The sequence below is a fragment of the Populus euphratica genome, unplaced genomic scaffold (genome assembly GCF_000495115.2).
Source record: "Populus euphratica unplaced genomic scaffold, PopEup_1.0 scaffold77.1, whole genome shotgun sequence".
Classification (NCBI taxonomy): Eukaryota; Viridiplantae; Streptophyta; class Magnoliopsida; order Malpighiales; family Salicaceae; genus Populus; species Populus euphratica.
The window spans coordinates 239,461-254,631 of record NW_011499955.1 but is presented as its reverse complement, the minus strand read 5'-3'; the positions used below and the strand labels follow the sequence as shown (position 1 = coordinate 254,631).

General features: G+C 34.8%; 2 protein-coding genes across 3 annotated transcripts; one reads left to right on the top strand and one right to left on the bottom strand.

Moving 5' to 3' along the window:
* Positions 1-2,250: 2,250 nt before the first annotated feature.
* LOC105138269 (ATPase 11, plasma membrane-type) lies at positions 2,251-9,003 on the top strand. 2 transcript variants are annotated; one of them, XM_011044316.1, is made up of 22 exons: positions 2,251-2,390; positions 2,491-2,570; positions 2,679-2,798; positions 2,885-2,983; positions 3,074-3,211; positions 3,396-3,530; positions 3,620-3,799; positions 3,894-4,100; positions 4,187-4,306; positions 4,385-4,504; positions 4,640-4,762; positions 4,853-4,957; positions 5,073-5,217; positions 5,622-5,786; positions 5,947-6,185; positions 6,257-6,289; positions 6,388-6,469; positions 6,801-6,961; positions 7,318-7,503; positions 7,588-7,770; positions 7,889-8,067; positions 8,426-9,003. In XM_011044316.1, exons 2-22 carry the CDS (start codon positions 2,517-2,519, stop codon positions 8,520-8,522), a joined length of 2,871 nt encoding a protein of 956 aa, XP_011042618.1. In that variant the 5' UTR covers positions 2,251-2,390; positions 2,491-2,516; the 3' UTR covers positions 8,523-9,003. The 2 variants fall into 2 exon arrangements, with proteins under 2 accessions (XP_011042618.1, XP_011042619.1); XM_011044317.1 differs by having other exon boundaries at positions 2,487-2,570.
* A 140-nt stretch (positions 9,004-9,143) lies between these two features.
* On the bottom strand, positions 9,144-12,402 carry LOC105138268 (protein NRT1/ PTR FAMILY 2.11-like). The gene is made up of 4 exons (XM_011044314.1): positions 12,121-12,402; positions 11,783-12,000; positions 10,367-10,923; positions 9,144-10,245 (listed from the first exon to the last, which is right to left on the bottom strand). Exons 1-4 carry the CDS (start codon positions 12,278-12,280, stop codon positions 9,357-9,359), a joined length of 1,824 nt encoding a protein of 607 aa, XP_011042616.1. The 5' UTR covers positions 12,281-12,402; the 3' UTR covers positions 9,144-9,356.
* Positions 12,403-15,171: the final 2,769 nt, after the last annotated feature.

Below are 15,171 nucleotides of genomic sequence, written 5' to 3'. Positions count from 1 at the left end.
AAAATTCACTTCTCACCGTCTTAAATTATTTTTCAAATTAAAAAACTCAAAAATATTGATATGAACAAAATGGAAAAATAAAAAATATAGAGATGAGCAAAAACACTAAAAAACTAATTAAATCAAGAAAAAAAAATAAAAAATTCAAATCATGAAAAAACTCGATTAGAATATTTAAAAAAAATATTCAGTTCAGTTTAATTTCAGTTTTATAAACTTAAAACTAAAAAATCAAATTAAATCAAACTGAGAAAATAAAAAAATCAAACAAAATTGAAACTAAACCCATTAAAAAGTTAAAAAAATCTAAAAAATAATATAGTTTTTTTTAATATAAAATAACTGAACCAAAACTGAACCAAACAGTATCAAAGCCAATCAATTGAGTTTCAGTTTTTAATATAAAATAATTGAACCGAATCAAAATCGATCAATTTAAATTGATTGTAGTTTATTTTTTATATTTTATAAAATTTTAAATTAATTATTTTTATAAATATAAACCAAACCAAACCAAACCAAATAAAATAAAAAATAATTAACTTTAAAATAATATATTAATAAAAAATAAAGTTATTTTAGTTACCTCGTGGGAAAAAACAAAAAGCCTATAAACAAAAAGCCTATAAGAGGATAAAGCTGGAACATGAAAAGACAATGGTATTTTTCACATGTTCTTTGTAAAGAGAAAAACATGGAAACACCACTGACTTGTTTTCAAAATTCCCATCTATAGTTGGAGTTGCGTTTTAATTTAAAACATTGATGTTATTAAAAATAATAATAAAAATATGGTTTTAATATATCTTAAATAAAAAATATTTTAAAAAAACACGTTGTTTTAAATATTTACTTAGGAAATATTCAAGCAAGATGGCAAAAGAGTAAAATGACTATTTATAAAAATAAAAAAATAAAGTAGGTAAGAAGTTGGTGTCAGCAAATTCAAAGGTAGGAATGAAAGTGATCAATCACGGGAGATTCATATTCACTTTAACGTTATCTTTCTCTCTAAAGTATGTCGTCGTGGTTCTTTTCTTTAACATTTCCTAGCATACTGCAAAAAGTTTAATTAATGTGGTAAAACGTAGCCGTTTTATCAGGCTCCAAGCTTGATCTAGAAGAATTGTTGTTTGGTCGGTTAGGTGGTGTCAGGTAACCTTGTAAAAATATTTTTTAATTTAAAATGTATTAAAATTTTTAGGTTTTTTTAAAAATTTGATATTAGTATGTTAAAATTATAAAAAAATTGGTTAAAAAACATCAATTTAACAAAACTTTCAATTGAAAAATATTTTAAAACTTTGAGGGAAAATTTTTATGCGACAAGACCCTAAACTATTTTGAAAATTTTTGAAAATTGTGTGTTTGTTTTAAAGATAGAGATTAAGGTTTAGAGGAGGGATTAGCTAAAAAGTTAAAAAAAATGAGTTTTTATGATTTTTTTTATGTATAATTAGGTTGTGTGCAATCATAATCTCAATCACAAAAACTAAAATAAATAGTCTGTTAATAATTTAGTTAAATTTTTTTTAAAAATATTAAATTTATATAAAAAATCATGTAGTATATAGGTTGATTTATAAGTTGGATTAAGGATACTCTTTATTATTGATTAAAAAATAAAGTAACTAAGTATTAAACTAGCATTGGCATTGTATTTGCAGATGAACAAAAGCTAAAAGCTAAAATAATATTAGATTGTAATAGATATTATTTTTTAATATTAATATATAAAAAAATTAATTTAAAATAATACATTTAAAGCTTATCAAAAACTACAACAACAGACGCACTGTCCGATGGACTGCTGCAACGAGAGACACGTGTTATTTTGAAAAAACTAGCAACACATTTATTTATTCACCGAGATAGAAAAACAAAAATAAAAAATAAAAATCAGTCAAAAAGTAAGTGAAGTGAAAATTAAATTAAAGTAAAATAAAAATAAAAAAAGGGGTGGGCCCCAGGGGTGCATGTGCAGTTTATTCATGGCTTTGGTGGTGGTGTTCTGTTCTCATCTAATAAGATTATTATTTATGGCAAAGATATCACAGCAACTTGATATCAAATTTAGTCCATCAAAAAGACTTCAAAATTTCCAACATGCCCTCAAGTACAACTTCAAAGAGCATTCAGTACAAGTACTTGAAGCATTCATGGGGACCTTTTCAGACACAAAAACATATACGGGTACCTCTTTGGAAATGACGCAAGAGGTAGGATAGAAAACGATTGTAGGCTGTTACTTGCACGCTCTTTGCCACTACTCGACAGTGGTTGGTTCTTCTAGTTGTTGGCTCTCTTTGCAGATTTGGTGTTGGTGGGCTGTCTTCATTTTGGCTTCTAAACTCGTAGTTCATGCTCAAAATCAAGTCTTTTTTAACTTGGTAATGCTTGTCTGAACTGGAAATCTCAAGTTTTTTTTGCCTCTTTTCATGGCGGTTGTGTTGTGAAGTTTGATCTTTGATTGGTTTGGTCTGTAGAGAGAGAGAGAGAGTTTACTTAAGGAGAAGATGGGAGACAAGGGTGAAGTTTTGGAGGCTGTCTTGAAGGAAACTGTGGATTTGGTAATGGATCAGAGCATACTTTGAAGCCATTTTTTGGTTTGGTTGCTATCTGTGTTAGTGTTCTTTTGTTTGTTTTTGAGTTGAAGTTTTAATTTTTCTTGATTGCAGGAGAACATACCCATTGAGGAAGTATTAGAGAATCTGAGATGTAGCAGAGAAGGTCTCACAACTCAGGCTGCTGAGGAAAGGCTAGCCATTTTCGGTCACAACAAGCTTGAAGAGAAGAAGGTGTTGCCTTTTGTCTTTATAAACATTCTTCTTACTATTTCTGGATTCAGGTTCTAACTCAAAGTTATCTTCTGGGTGTGTCTCAGGAGAGAAAATTCTTGAAATTCCTGGGCTTTATGTGGAATCCTCTGTCATGGGTTATGGAGGCTGCTGCTATCATGGCTATTGCTCTTGCAAATGGAGGAGTAAGTAGTTGTATATTCTGGTTTTCATGGCAATTCCACTCCCGGATTTGTTTGTTTTGGGACGTTGTTAAACATTTTTTTTTTGTGTAGGGAAAGCCTCCAGATTGGCAAGACTTTGTGGGCATCATTACTCTGCTTGTGATTAACTCTACCATCAGTTTTATCGAGGAAAATAATGCGGGTAATGCTGCTGCTGCCCTCATGGCTCGTCTTGCACCCAAAGCTAAGGTATGTGAAGTTAATGAACCTTTGTTTCATTTTAAATGTGTTTCCATAAATCTGTGGATTTACTTCTATATTGGAGCAGTTCAGATTTAGATGAAATCCAAATTTGCAAATATGACTGACTGACGCACTTGTAATTGGATTGAGCTGCTAATTTTGTTTCATCTCTCATAATATTGTTCTCAAGGTTCTTCGAGATGGAAAATGGAATGAGCAAGATGCTTCTGTTTTAGTTCCCGGTGACATTATTAGTATCAAACTTGGAGATATTATCCCCGCTGATGCTCGTTTACTCGAAGGAGATCCACTTAAAATTGATCAAGTGGGGCTTCAAATACTTAGTTGCTACTTCATCTTGGATTGGTCTTTGTCTGGCTGTTATACTGAAACTTCTTCCTTTTGGTTTCTCAGTCTGCACTTACTGGTGAGTCCCTTCCCGTGACAAAAGGTCCTGGAGATGGTGTTTACTCTGGTTCTACATGCAAACAAGGAGAGATTGAAGCAGTAGTTATTGCCACTGGTGTCCACACCTTCTTTGGGAAGGCTGCTCACCTTGTGGATACAACTAACCAAGTCGGCCACTTCCAAAAGGCAAGGAGATATAATTGTTGCATGATCTTTGTTGAGTTCTAAGCTGTATGCTTGTGATTTTGGTTTTGATTCGTTCTTGTTTCACATTGTGCAGGTCTTGACTGCAATAGGGAACTTCTGCATATGTTCAATTGCTATTGGGATGGTTATAGAGATTATTGTCATGTACCCCATTCAAGATAGGAAATATCGTCCTGGAATTGACAATCTTCTTGTGCTTCTCATTGGTGGAATTCCAATTGCCATGCCTACGGTCCTCTCAGTCACAATGGCTATTGGTTCTCATAGGTTATCGCTGCAGGTTAGCCAGGTTCTTGAGGATGTTCTAATTGACCCTGGACTGCTGAGTTTTGGGTATAATATGATAATGTTTTGCATATGATCCAGGGAGCCATCACGAAGAGAATGACTGCAATTGAAGAGATGGCTGGCATGGATGTGCTTTGCAGTGACAAGACTGGAACATTGACATTAAACAAACTAACCGTGGACAAAAATCTCATTGAGGTTGCTTACTGAGAGCTGTTTTTCAAACATCTACTACAGCATAATTCTTTCTTACATGTCCCTGGGTATAACTTCCAGGTTTTTGCAAAAGGAGTAGATGCAGATGCTGTTGTTTTGATGGCAGCTCGAGCCTCTAGAATAGAGAACCAAGATGCAATAGATACTGCTATTGTTGGAATGCTGGCTGATCCAAAGGAGGTAATTGATCCATATGGTACTCTTTTTATAAGTTCTGGTCACTATTTAATTAGTAATTTTAAATTTAACTTGGTAATATAATTTTTTTTTTTCATGTTTTGATGTTTTCTGAATTTTATTTCCTTGTTCCAAAAGGCACGTGCTGGAATTCAGGAAGTTCATTTCCTTCCTTTCAATCCTACTGATAAGCGGACAGCCTTGACATATATTGATAGTGGAGGTAAAATGCACAGAGTCAGCAAAGGTGCACCAGAGCAGGTAACTTGCCCATGCAGCCTGTTATTCTTGCCATGGGATGTTCTATATTTTGAATTTTATACTAATTCCTGTCTTCAAATATTTGTTTAGATTCTAAATCTTTCACACAATAAGTCAGACATTGAGCGAAGAGTACATGCTGTGATTGATAAATTTGCAGAAAGAGGTTTACGTTCTCTTGCGGTAGCATACCAGGTAATCACAATCCTATTTCTCTCTTTCTTTTTCTCTTAGATATATGCTTCTAGCTCCGTTGTTGATTTTATTTTTGACTACATAGCTTTGATGAGCTGTTGCTTCACAATTGCAGGAGGTTCCAGAAGGAAGGAAAGAGAGTGCTGGAGGCCCTTGGCAATTCATAGGCCTCTTGCCTCTCTTTGATCCACCAAGGCATGATAGTGCGGAGACTATTAGGCGGGCTTTGAATCTTGGAGTGAATGTCAAAATGATCACTGGTTTGTTCTGTTCTGTTGAAGACTAGACTTAATGATTTCTTTTTCTTGTGGAGAAATAATTATAGCTGTAAAAGATGTCATGCAGGATAAAATGCAATTCCACTTGAGACTTGCTTGTATATAGTCTTACCATACATGTAACACAGAATTCTAATATGAGAACTGGAAATCCTTTCATATTTGCAATGGGTATGTTCTTTTTGTAAAACTTGCCAGAAAATTTATTATAGGCCCCCCCCCCCTCTCTCCATGTGCCCCCCTTTATGGTACTGTCTTACCTTCTCTGTTAATCAAGTTTCCAAGTGTTGCACTTATCCATTCTTTCAACTCTATGTAACTTAAAACGATGTCAGATTACTTTTGGCATTCTGTTTCGAGTTTCTGATCCTCGTGGCTTTTATCAGGGGATCAACTGGCGATAGGAAAGGAAACTGGACGTCGTTTGGGAATGGGAACCAACATGTACCCTTCATCTGCATTGCTAGGGCAAAACAAGGATGAGTCTATTGCTGCTTTACCAATTGATGAATTAATAGAAAAAGCTGATGGATTTGCTGGCGTTTTCCCTGGTGCTTTTCTTTAATTTCTTTTCCTAAGTTAATTTTGGCACTCTGTGCTAAGGCTGATGCGTTGCTTCATAGAAATTTTGTAGCTGTTGTTTTTGTATAGGCAATGGATCTTTAGTTTTCCTTGCTATTTTTGACGGGCTTGACATCTCTGTCATTTCAGAGCACAAATATGAGATAGTAAAACGTTTGCAAGCTAGGAAACATATCTGTGGGATGACTGGTGATGGAGTTAATGATGCTCCTGCTCTTAAGAAGGCTGACATTGGGATTGCTGTTGCTGATGCAACTGATGCAGCTCGCAGTGCTTCTGATATTGTCCTTACTGAACCTGGCCTTAGTGTCATTATCAGTGCTGTCTTGACAAGTCGAGCAATCTTTCAGAGGATGAAAAATTACACGGTAAGCATTGGATTATCACCATGTTATATCTTTTTAATAGACTGACTTATGTTTTCCTCTTCCTTTGGCAGATCTATGCAGTTTCCATTACAATCCGTATTGTGGTAAGTAAGAGCTCTGTGTGGGTGTGTGCATAATATAGGGTATCTCGGGAAGAAATTTGTGATGTTTCCTTACCCTTGTTGGTTTGATATGGTGATAGCTTGGTTTCATGCTGCTGGCTCTCATATGGAAGTTTGACTTTCCACCTTTTATGGTGCTTATCATTGCCATTCTCAATGATGGTTCGTTGCTCTTTTCCTCACAAATCTCTCTCTCTCACACGCCCGTGCACACACAAAGACACATTCAAAACATGTTAAGTGGACTAAAAAAATAGAGGAAATTTCCATGCTGTCCAGTTTTAGATTTAGGTTAGCATAGTTGCCATGGATATAGCATCCTTGACACCCTAAGAAAATCTTTTTCTGTTATACTCGTTGATTGGGGTTTGTTTTATTTTCCTTGTATCTTGTTGGCAGTAGGTTCACATCTCATCTGTTCTCTTTATTCACTCATTCTTGATATGACCTGCATTTGTTTTCTTGGGATCTTACTAGCACCATGTGATTTCAGGTACCATAATGACAATATCAAAAGATAGGGTGAAGCCATCTCCTCTACCAGACAGCTGGAAGTTGGCGGAGATATTTACAACTGGAATTGTTCTTGGTAGTTATCTGGCCATGATGACTGTCATATTCTTTTGGGTAGCATATAAAACAGACTTCTTCCCAGTAAGATGACATGCCTTCTTTCATTTAGTTATGAAGTTTGTTTTGATTATGGAAGATGCATGTACTTGTTTGTAAACTATCAAGTACCTCAAACCATAAACTCAAAATACTCTTTACACTCGGCATGCTTGGTAAGAATGGAGTGGCAAGGTTTCACGGGGATAAGAAACTTGTGTTGCTGGTTTAAGTTAGACAGGCCGTGGGTGACTGATACATGGTCATGTGTTATGTCCATCTTTGGCAGATTTAGAATTTGTCTTCATGTAACATCTGTATGCATGATGAATTTATTGTTTGGCATTCCTGGTGAACCTGTGATAATCAGTAGTTAATTCTTAATGCTTGTTAATTTCCAGAGGGTGTTTGGAGTGTCAACCCTGGAGAAAACAGCTCATGATGACTTCCGAAAGCTTGCATCTGCAATTTATTTGCAAGTTAGCACTATCAGTCAAGCACTTATATTTGTCACCCGATCTCGAAGTTGGTCATTTGTTGAACGTCCTGGGTTATTACTTGTGGTGGCTTTTATCATTGCTCAACTGGTGAGCCAATTTCCTTGGATGTTTGCTTGTGATTTCTTACATAATCTGGAAGTGAACTCTAACATGGCCTTTCTTTTTTCTCAGATTGCCACTCTGATTGCAGTCTATGCAAATTGGAGCTTTGCGGCAATTGAAGGGATCGGTTGGGGTTGGGCTGGTGTAATTTGGCTCTATAATATCATCTTCTACTTTCCACTTGACTTCATCAAGTTCTTTATCCGCTATGCTTTGAGTGGGAGGGCATGGGATCTTGTAATTGAGCAAAGGGTATGGGTGCCATTGGCTTGATGGGGCTATTTATTTGAGTTTGGTCTGTCTTTGGTATAGTATTCTGTCTGCTTGTGTGTTTATGTTTTGTTTCTCTGATGAATTTCAATTTTTGTAGATTGCTTTCACAAGGCAAAAAGATTTTGGGAAGGAACAACGTGAGCTTCAATGGGCACATGCACAGAGAACCTTGCATGGGTTGCCGCTACCAGACACAAAGATGTTCACTGAGCGGACACATTTCACCGAACTCAATCAGATGGCTGAGGAAGCAAAAAGGAGAGCTGAAATTGCAAGGTAGGTGCTGATGTTTAGCTGTCATTTTCAGCTTGGCACGTGATGTCTAACATCTCAGCTAGAACATATCTGATTTCACATTGAAATGGGTCTTACCTGCAGATTTTCAGAAGCATGAAAAAAAGAGAGTAATTGTTTTGAAAATATATACTTGTGATACATGATTCTTTTTTGTGTTGTAATAACATGAAGCAGTAGTCAGCTTGCCAGAAGATATGGAAAACCCTTCCTCTTCTGGGCTAGTTGTGATACATTTTACATGTTTTCCTTCGCTGGAGTTTTGACGGGCCTTACTGGTTGTCTAAGTTCATCTGAACCACATTTCTGTTTTTTTCTAATATATTTGCATTGCTTGCAGGTTGAGGGAACTTCATACACTCAAGGGACATGTAGAATCTGTGGTGAGACTGAAGGGCCTTGATATAGACACGATTCAACAAGCATACACAGTCTGAAGATCATCTGGAGGGATAGAGCACAATAAATGGCAAATCTTAGCACTACCAGCATGTTGTGAGTTACCTGGAACTACAATGCCAGTTATCGCTACAGTGTTCTGAGTTACATACTTAACAGTGATGGGCATCTTTAATTTATTTCTTTATCTGGTCTATTCTTACTTTGCAATGCCCCCAAGAGGGAAAGCTCATCTTTTTGCCGTTTATGTTTTATATAGGAAGGTTATGGACGTGCAGGTCCTTTTCTATGTTGTATTATGTTTATATAGCCAGGTAATTATCATGGAACTGCCTTTTTTCTCTGTTGTACTACAATCAAACTCGAGTTCAGTTGAGTAATTATCATGGAACTGCTGTTTCGGCTGCTATTTGTTTCTTGTCATCTGTTGCCAAACTATTTCATGCCTCCGTATTTTCCAGTCCAACACTGCATGTGTCTGGTTATGTCTTGAGAATCAATTTAAAATGTGTTGAGGTAGCGAATGTGCCTGAAGAAGTTGATGTACGACATCAATTTTTGTTTCTGGTTGCAGTTTGCCCATTGAACGGATATTGACTATTGATTTTTAGCGAAATCCTTAAAGCTAGTTGTTTGAATTTGTTAATTCGTTGGCATTATGACAGTTTCAATGTTGGGGATATTATTCCAGGGATTGAAACCCATTGAAAGTTGCTTTAGTCGATGCAAAGTACGCGAAACTAGTGATTCAAATGAGCCTTCTAGCTTACAAATGTAGCTGACTACTGAGAATCTTTTCTATATATAAGGTGATGTCTCACCTGCTACACGAACCTGGTTGTTTGTAAAACACCGATCATGATACGGGTTTCTCATATTGTTTTTTCTACCCCATAGAGTTCAAGCAATGCATCATCATTGCTCCCTTTGTACTTGTACCACCTGGCACACAGCAAAAAATAGCCCATATTTAGGACCCCCAAAGCAGCAATCATGTAATAGTAGTAATCCAGTCTTCCCTTGTTAAGATCTTCTGATAACCAATTTCCAGTTGCTGCACCTTTTGTTGTTTGGTGAACTACTGTTATCAGTAAACTACTAAAATAACTCGAAGCTGCTATGCCGCAGTAAAAGAGAGAGCCTCCAATGCTTCTCATATTCTCAGGAAACTGCTTGTAGTAGAATTCAACCTGGCCAATGGAACCAAATGCCTCTGCAATTCCTGAGAGTGATAGCTGAGGGATTAGCCATAAAGCTGACATTGATGAAATGGCGCCTTTCCTTGGTGCGTTTCCTAGAGTTGGCTTGGTAAGAGCTATATTCCTTCGCTTCCCTTCAACTAAGCCAGAGACTAACATGGTGACAATTGTGAGAAATATGCCAATGCCAATTCTTTGAAGAATTGTGATTCCAGATTCCTTTCCTGTAATTCTCCGCAGAAAAGGGACAAGAATCCGGTCATAGATAGGAATGAAGATGCTCATACTTAGCATCAAGAACACAATATATGATGCAGCTGGTATGGCAAAGTTGCTGTTTCCAAGGCGCCTGTTACTCTGAACTGCTTGGAAGACTACATAGGTGTGCTGTTGAACCACAGCAACATAGTATATAATAGCAGCCGTCCATACAGGAATCACCCTAAACAAGCATTTCACTTCTTCCACTTGCTGCAAACTACAAAGTTTCCAAGGATTAGCTGGCGATCCATCTGGGTTTACTTGATCTTGGTGAGTCATGATTGCTGCTTTGTCGAGGAATCTGTAGGCATTATCAACCACACTTAGAATTCCTTACGTGTGAAGGGCATATGTATTAGATAAAATATATCAAATCAGAGTGGTCTTAAATTCTAAAAGTTTAGTTGAAAAGGTTGGATCACCTGAATTGATCCGTGTATGAAAGCTTGGAATTGATGGACTTGGGAGGAATATGGTTGAAAAGGGAGAGCCAAGGTTGGTCCACTGGCTTCAGCTTACTTTTCTTGACTGCAACCACTATAACCCGTGCCACACTGGTCATCGGACTGCCAGTGGCTTTCACTTTTACGTACAATTTTGTACCCATGTAGTATACTAGACAAGAAATGAGCATCAGGATTGCTGGGATTCCTAAACCTATAGGCCAGCTAACATTGGATTGCACGTAGACAATTAGCGTTAAGGATATCATTTGGGCAAAGGTGAAAGTAAAGAAGTACCAATTGAAGAAACTATTTACACCCCTCTTTCCAGATTCTGTTTCAGGGTTGAATTGGTCTGCTCCAAATGCCAAATTGCATGGCCTGATACCACCAGCTCCTATTATCATCAGGATGAATCCTGCCAGTAGAAATGCCGTTTGACCGGCTGTTGGTCCTATGCATGTGCTGCTCTCCTTTGCACAGTGGGGTGGATGCAGTTTTGAGATCGCTGCTGTTAGTTGTATAGCAAGCAATCCCTTCACACAAAGCAGACAACAAATAACCATACAGTAAGATTCATGATACATACATACATACATATATATATATATATATATATATATATATGAAGTCCTCCTTTCTGATATAATACCATGAAAATGGAAGGCTACCATTGACATGAAAGGTGTTCTGATGGTGGCATATATCAACAAAACAATCCCTGATATATCTAGGATGAAATGGTGATAAAATACTACTTTCTTGAGACATAAGTGATCATTTAAGACTCTCAACACTCTCAATTATCCCTAATTTATTAGTAGGCTATCCATTTCACAAGATCTTTTTCATTGAATTAATAGGACTATTCTCTCCCTTATCTCCCCAGGAAAAACCCCGAAATAAGCCTATCCATTTGACACTAACGTCCCTCTCAGTTTGGGTCATATTAATTTTTTCTTTTGTATCTAAAAGATCTATATCTTATATTTTGATGCAACTGGTCACCTGTCTTCCTCGTGCAATCATGATTTTTTCAGAGTCTCCGTAATAGATTAATGATTATTTCTAGCTAAATAAAGAAGATTGACATTGATTGATGGTTTTGGTCTTTAGGATCTATGGCGTGACCCATCCTTCCCTCTTTATTTCCTTTTTATACACACGTTATTGGAAAAAAAAATAGATGTTAAATATAAAAATCTACAGTACAACTGCCAATTTGTAGGGTGTAATTATAAATTATAATAATAACTATTATTATAGCAGCTGATTAAGTTAATTGACTATAAGATTCTCTTGAGTGCCTGTTTAACATTGGTCGGCAAACTGACGCACACGAGCAAGTGAAAAGCACGGATAGATTTCGCATTAGAAAATAAATCCAGAGAATACCAGGAAGGAGGCGACGGTAGCGAATCCTAGCGTCTTATAGCGACCAAAGTAGGTGTCGCACAAAAAGGCTCCGATCAATGTGCCCAAGTTGGCGGTACCATTGAAGACGGTGATGATAGTTGCAGCTGTAATGCTCTTCATGTTGAAGACAGTAGTGAGATATATCAAGAGGTTGGACAAGGTTCCAATGGTTCCTAGCTTCTCGAACGTTTCATTCCCTGAAATGATAATACACAATAATCACCCATCACTGAGAATTAGAGTAAATAAAAGAGAGAAAATACGAAGGGAAATCGAGGATGCTTGAAATCCCCTGTGCTGCATAATCGAGTATTTACCTATAATAAAGGGCATGACCTTCCATCCTCTGTAGATAACCTTAGGCTCGCTATTTGTCTCATCTTCTCCACTGTTTCCCATGGTTTCTTTCAGGTCATTCTGCACGCTTTCTTTCCCATTCTCCTCCCCAATGCTCCCTCTCTCGTCCCCCTTCTCCATGCCTTCTATCCTTCTTCACTCACTCGGTGTGCGTGCACGGTTTTTGTAGGACAGAGAGGAAGTGGGGAAGTGAGACTTTTGAAAAGCGAATAACTTTTCACATTGCCTTATTCGCTCACGTTTCTTCTACGCGGAGGACCACTTCTTTTAATTTTTGTTTTGGTTTTAACTGTAAACAAGAACAACCTATATTAAGTTCATTTTTTAAATTCCAACCTAATTTAGAACGAGTTCAATCAACTGTGTACCCAAGAACTAATCTGCCCCCATTTCTTCCATAACAGGGGGCTGTCGGGTCCACCATAAGTCTTTCTCAGCTCAAATTTGACTTGGAGGAAGAAAGCTGCAACACCAATTATGAGTTTCTTCGCCACCATTGTCATGGAGCACAAACCAAGCTTCCCTGGGTGCTGTTCGGGAGCGCAATTCAAATTGAGGGTGCTCCTTTTAACATATTAAAAATAAATTTATTAGAATAAAAAAATATTTTAATATATTTTTAAATAAAAAATAACTTTTAAAATAGAACGTCTCATAAGTGTTTGTTTGAGATAAATGCTGGTTATGTATGATTAATTTTTTTTTAAAATACAATCTATTTAAAGTATAAACTAAACCTCATTAAAAATAAAATATAGATATTATTTATTGTTTTTCCCATCAATCTCATAAAAAAATAAAACCACGTAAACATACATGTAGTTCCTTTTTGAGAGTTAGTTTTTTAGGTATAATTCCCTTGAGGCATAAACACACCTTTAAGTATATATTTAAAAATACAGTGGAGTTTCCTTTTCAAAAATATCTTTTGTTTTAAAATAATATATTTTTAAAATTTATTATTTACATCAAGACATTAAAATAATCTTAAAATATAAAAAAATTATTAATTTAATTTTTTTTTAAGCAACGATCACCGTCCATAAGCAAAGAATACATGCTTTTCTTTATAAATCCCATATAAATCCACCAAACCATACCTCCCAGCACACAGCACCCTTCTTCCCTTTTTTTTTTTTTTTTTTTTTTTTTTTAAATTCCCTTCTACGCGAACCGTTAATTAATGCGTCATGTGTGACGTTGAGTCCACTGCCACCCAAATTAATTTCCGCCGGTCGTCGAGACATATCCTCTACATGACTTGAGCACACAGGGAAACCAAGAAATATACGTGATTCTGGTGTTTTTGGTTTTATTTTTTTTAAATGTTATTTTCATGTTCTGAATGTTACATCGCCTAATTTCCGGTTTATTAAAAGATAATTTCTGATTTGCTGTCCTCCACCGTCCAATATAAAATAATTGCATATCTGTCTTGAATTAAAAAAAAATAAAAATGAAGACCTTTCCCAAGAGATATTTCCAAAGAGAATTGCACAAAATCCTCCCTACTCTATCCATAGAACTAAAGGAGGAGACAAGTGGCAGTATATGATTTCAAATAAAACCTTGAAGATTGAAAAAAGAAAAAAGAAAAAAGAAAAAAGAGAAAAGAGTAGTCACTCTCTCCCCCATTCTTTCACACCAACCGCTTGTTAACCACCACATGTTGATACCAAAAATGAGTACAGGGCTCGTGTCCAATCATGTCTTGATAACTGGTTTTCTGACAGCAAGAAACGTGGCTTGTCCGAAATAGAGGGTAGGACAGCGTCGATATTTTTTTTTATTCATCCTATAAATTTGAATGCTTTTCATTACCTTTTTATTTTTTTTAATTAACAAATATGTTCTTGTTAGTGTGTGTGTGTATATATATATATATATATGTTGATTAATTTTATAAATTTTAAAATTAATAATTATATAAAAATAAAATAGTTATTATATTAATAATCATAACACTTGAGCCTAAAATATAGAAAAAATGTTTCTTTATTCTAAACTTTAACCATTAATCAACTTAATAAATAATTTTTTTCATTATTTTTTTACTTGATTGCATTGTAGTTGCATGTCTTTAAAGATTAAATTATAAGTATAAATTCTAGCTTTAATAGTAAATAATTACCTTAAAATTTAAATTTTTTTAAAATTAATTAAAGTATATGTAAGTTATTTCAAATATCTATATTAATTAAAAAATAGTTTAATTTTTATATCTATTTAATTTTAAAATTTTATATATAAAAAGATGTCATATACATATGAGCTGGTAAAACTTTTATCACAATATATAAAGTCAAATTATTTTTATAAGTAGAAAACAATACATTTTTAACATAAAATTTCTCATTAGAAACTCTAAAGACACTATTGTGTCGTGCATACAGTTTTTTCTATAAATTTTTTTTAAAGTTTTTCAGTTAAAACTTACTTTTTAATCTATGTATTTCTTATATATATCTTCACTTATAGCATGGTGTATTTTTTTAATAAAAACTTATCATAATTTAAAAAGCAAGTTCAAATAAAAAGAGAAAAAAAGTATATTTTGATATTTTTTATTCTACTATATTTTGGAAAACAAATAATAATTAATTTGAAAAAAATATATAATTTTTTAATAAAAAATTAAACATTTTATTCTCATTGAACACTTATGAGATTTTTTTATAAAAAAATTTACATATTATTTTTGTATATAATTTTTATGGAAGATTTGTATATAATTTAGACTTCAAAAACTGAATTTTAACTTATTTTTTCTTAAAAAAGCACAAAAAACAATAGAAATATCAACAACCCAAAACACTCTCCACGCAGTCTCAAAACTCAAAATCAAATTAAATTATAAGTGTTCTCATCTATATTTTTAGGAATGATTAAAAACTCAAATCATCCATGTCATTATCCATTTCTGGGTTATTCTTTAAATTTATTTTTTAAAATAATAATAAAATAAAAGCCAGCGGTGTGTAGAAAGCAGGTAAACGAGGATTTAAAATATA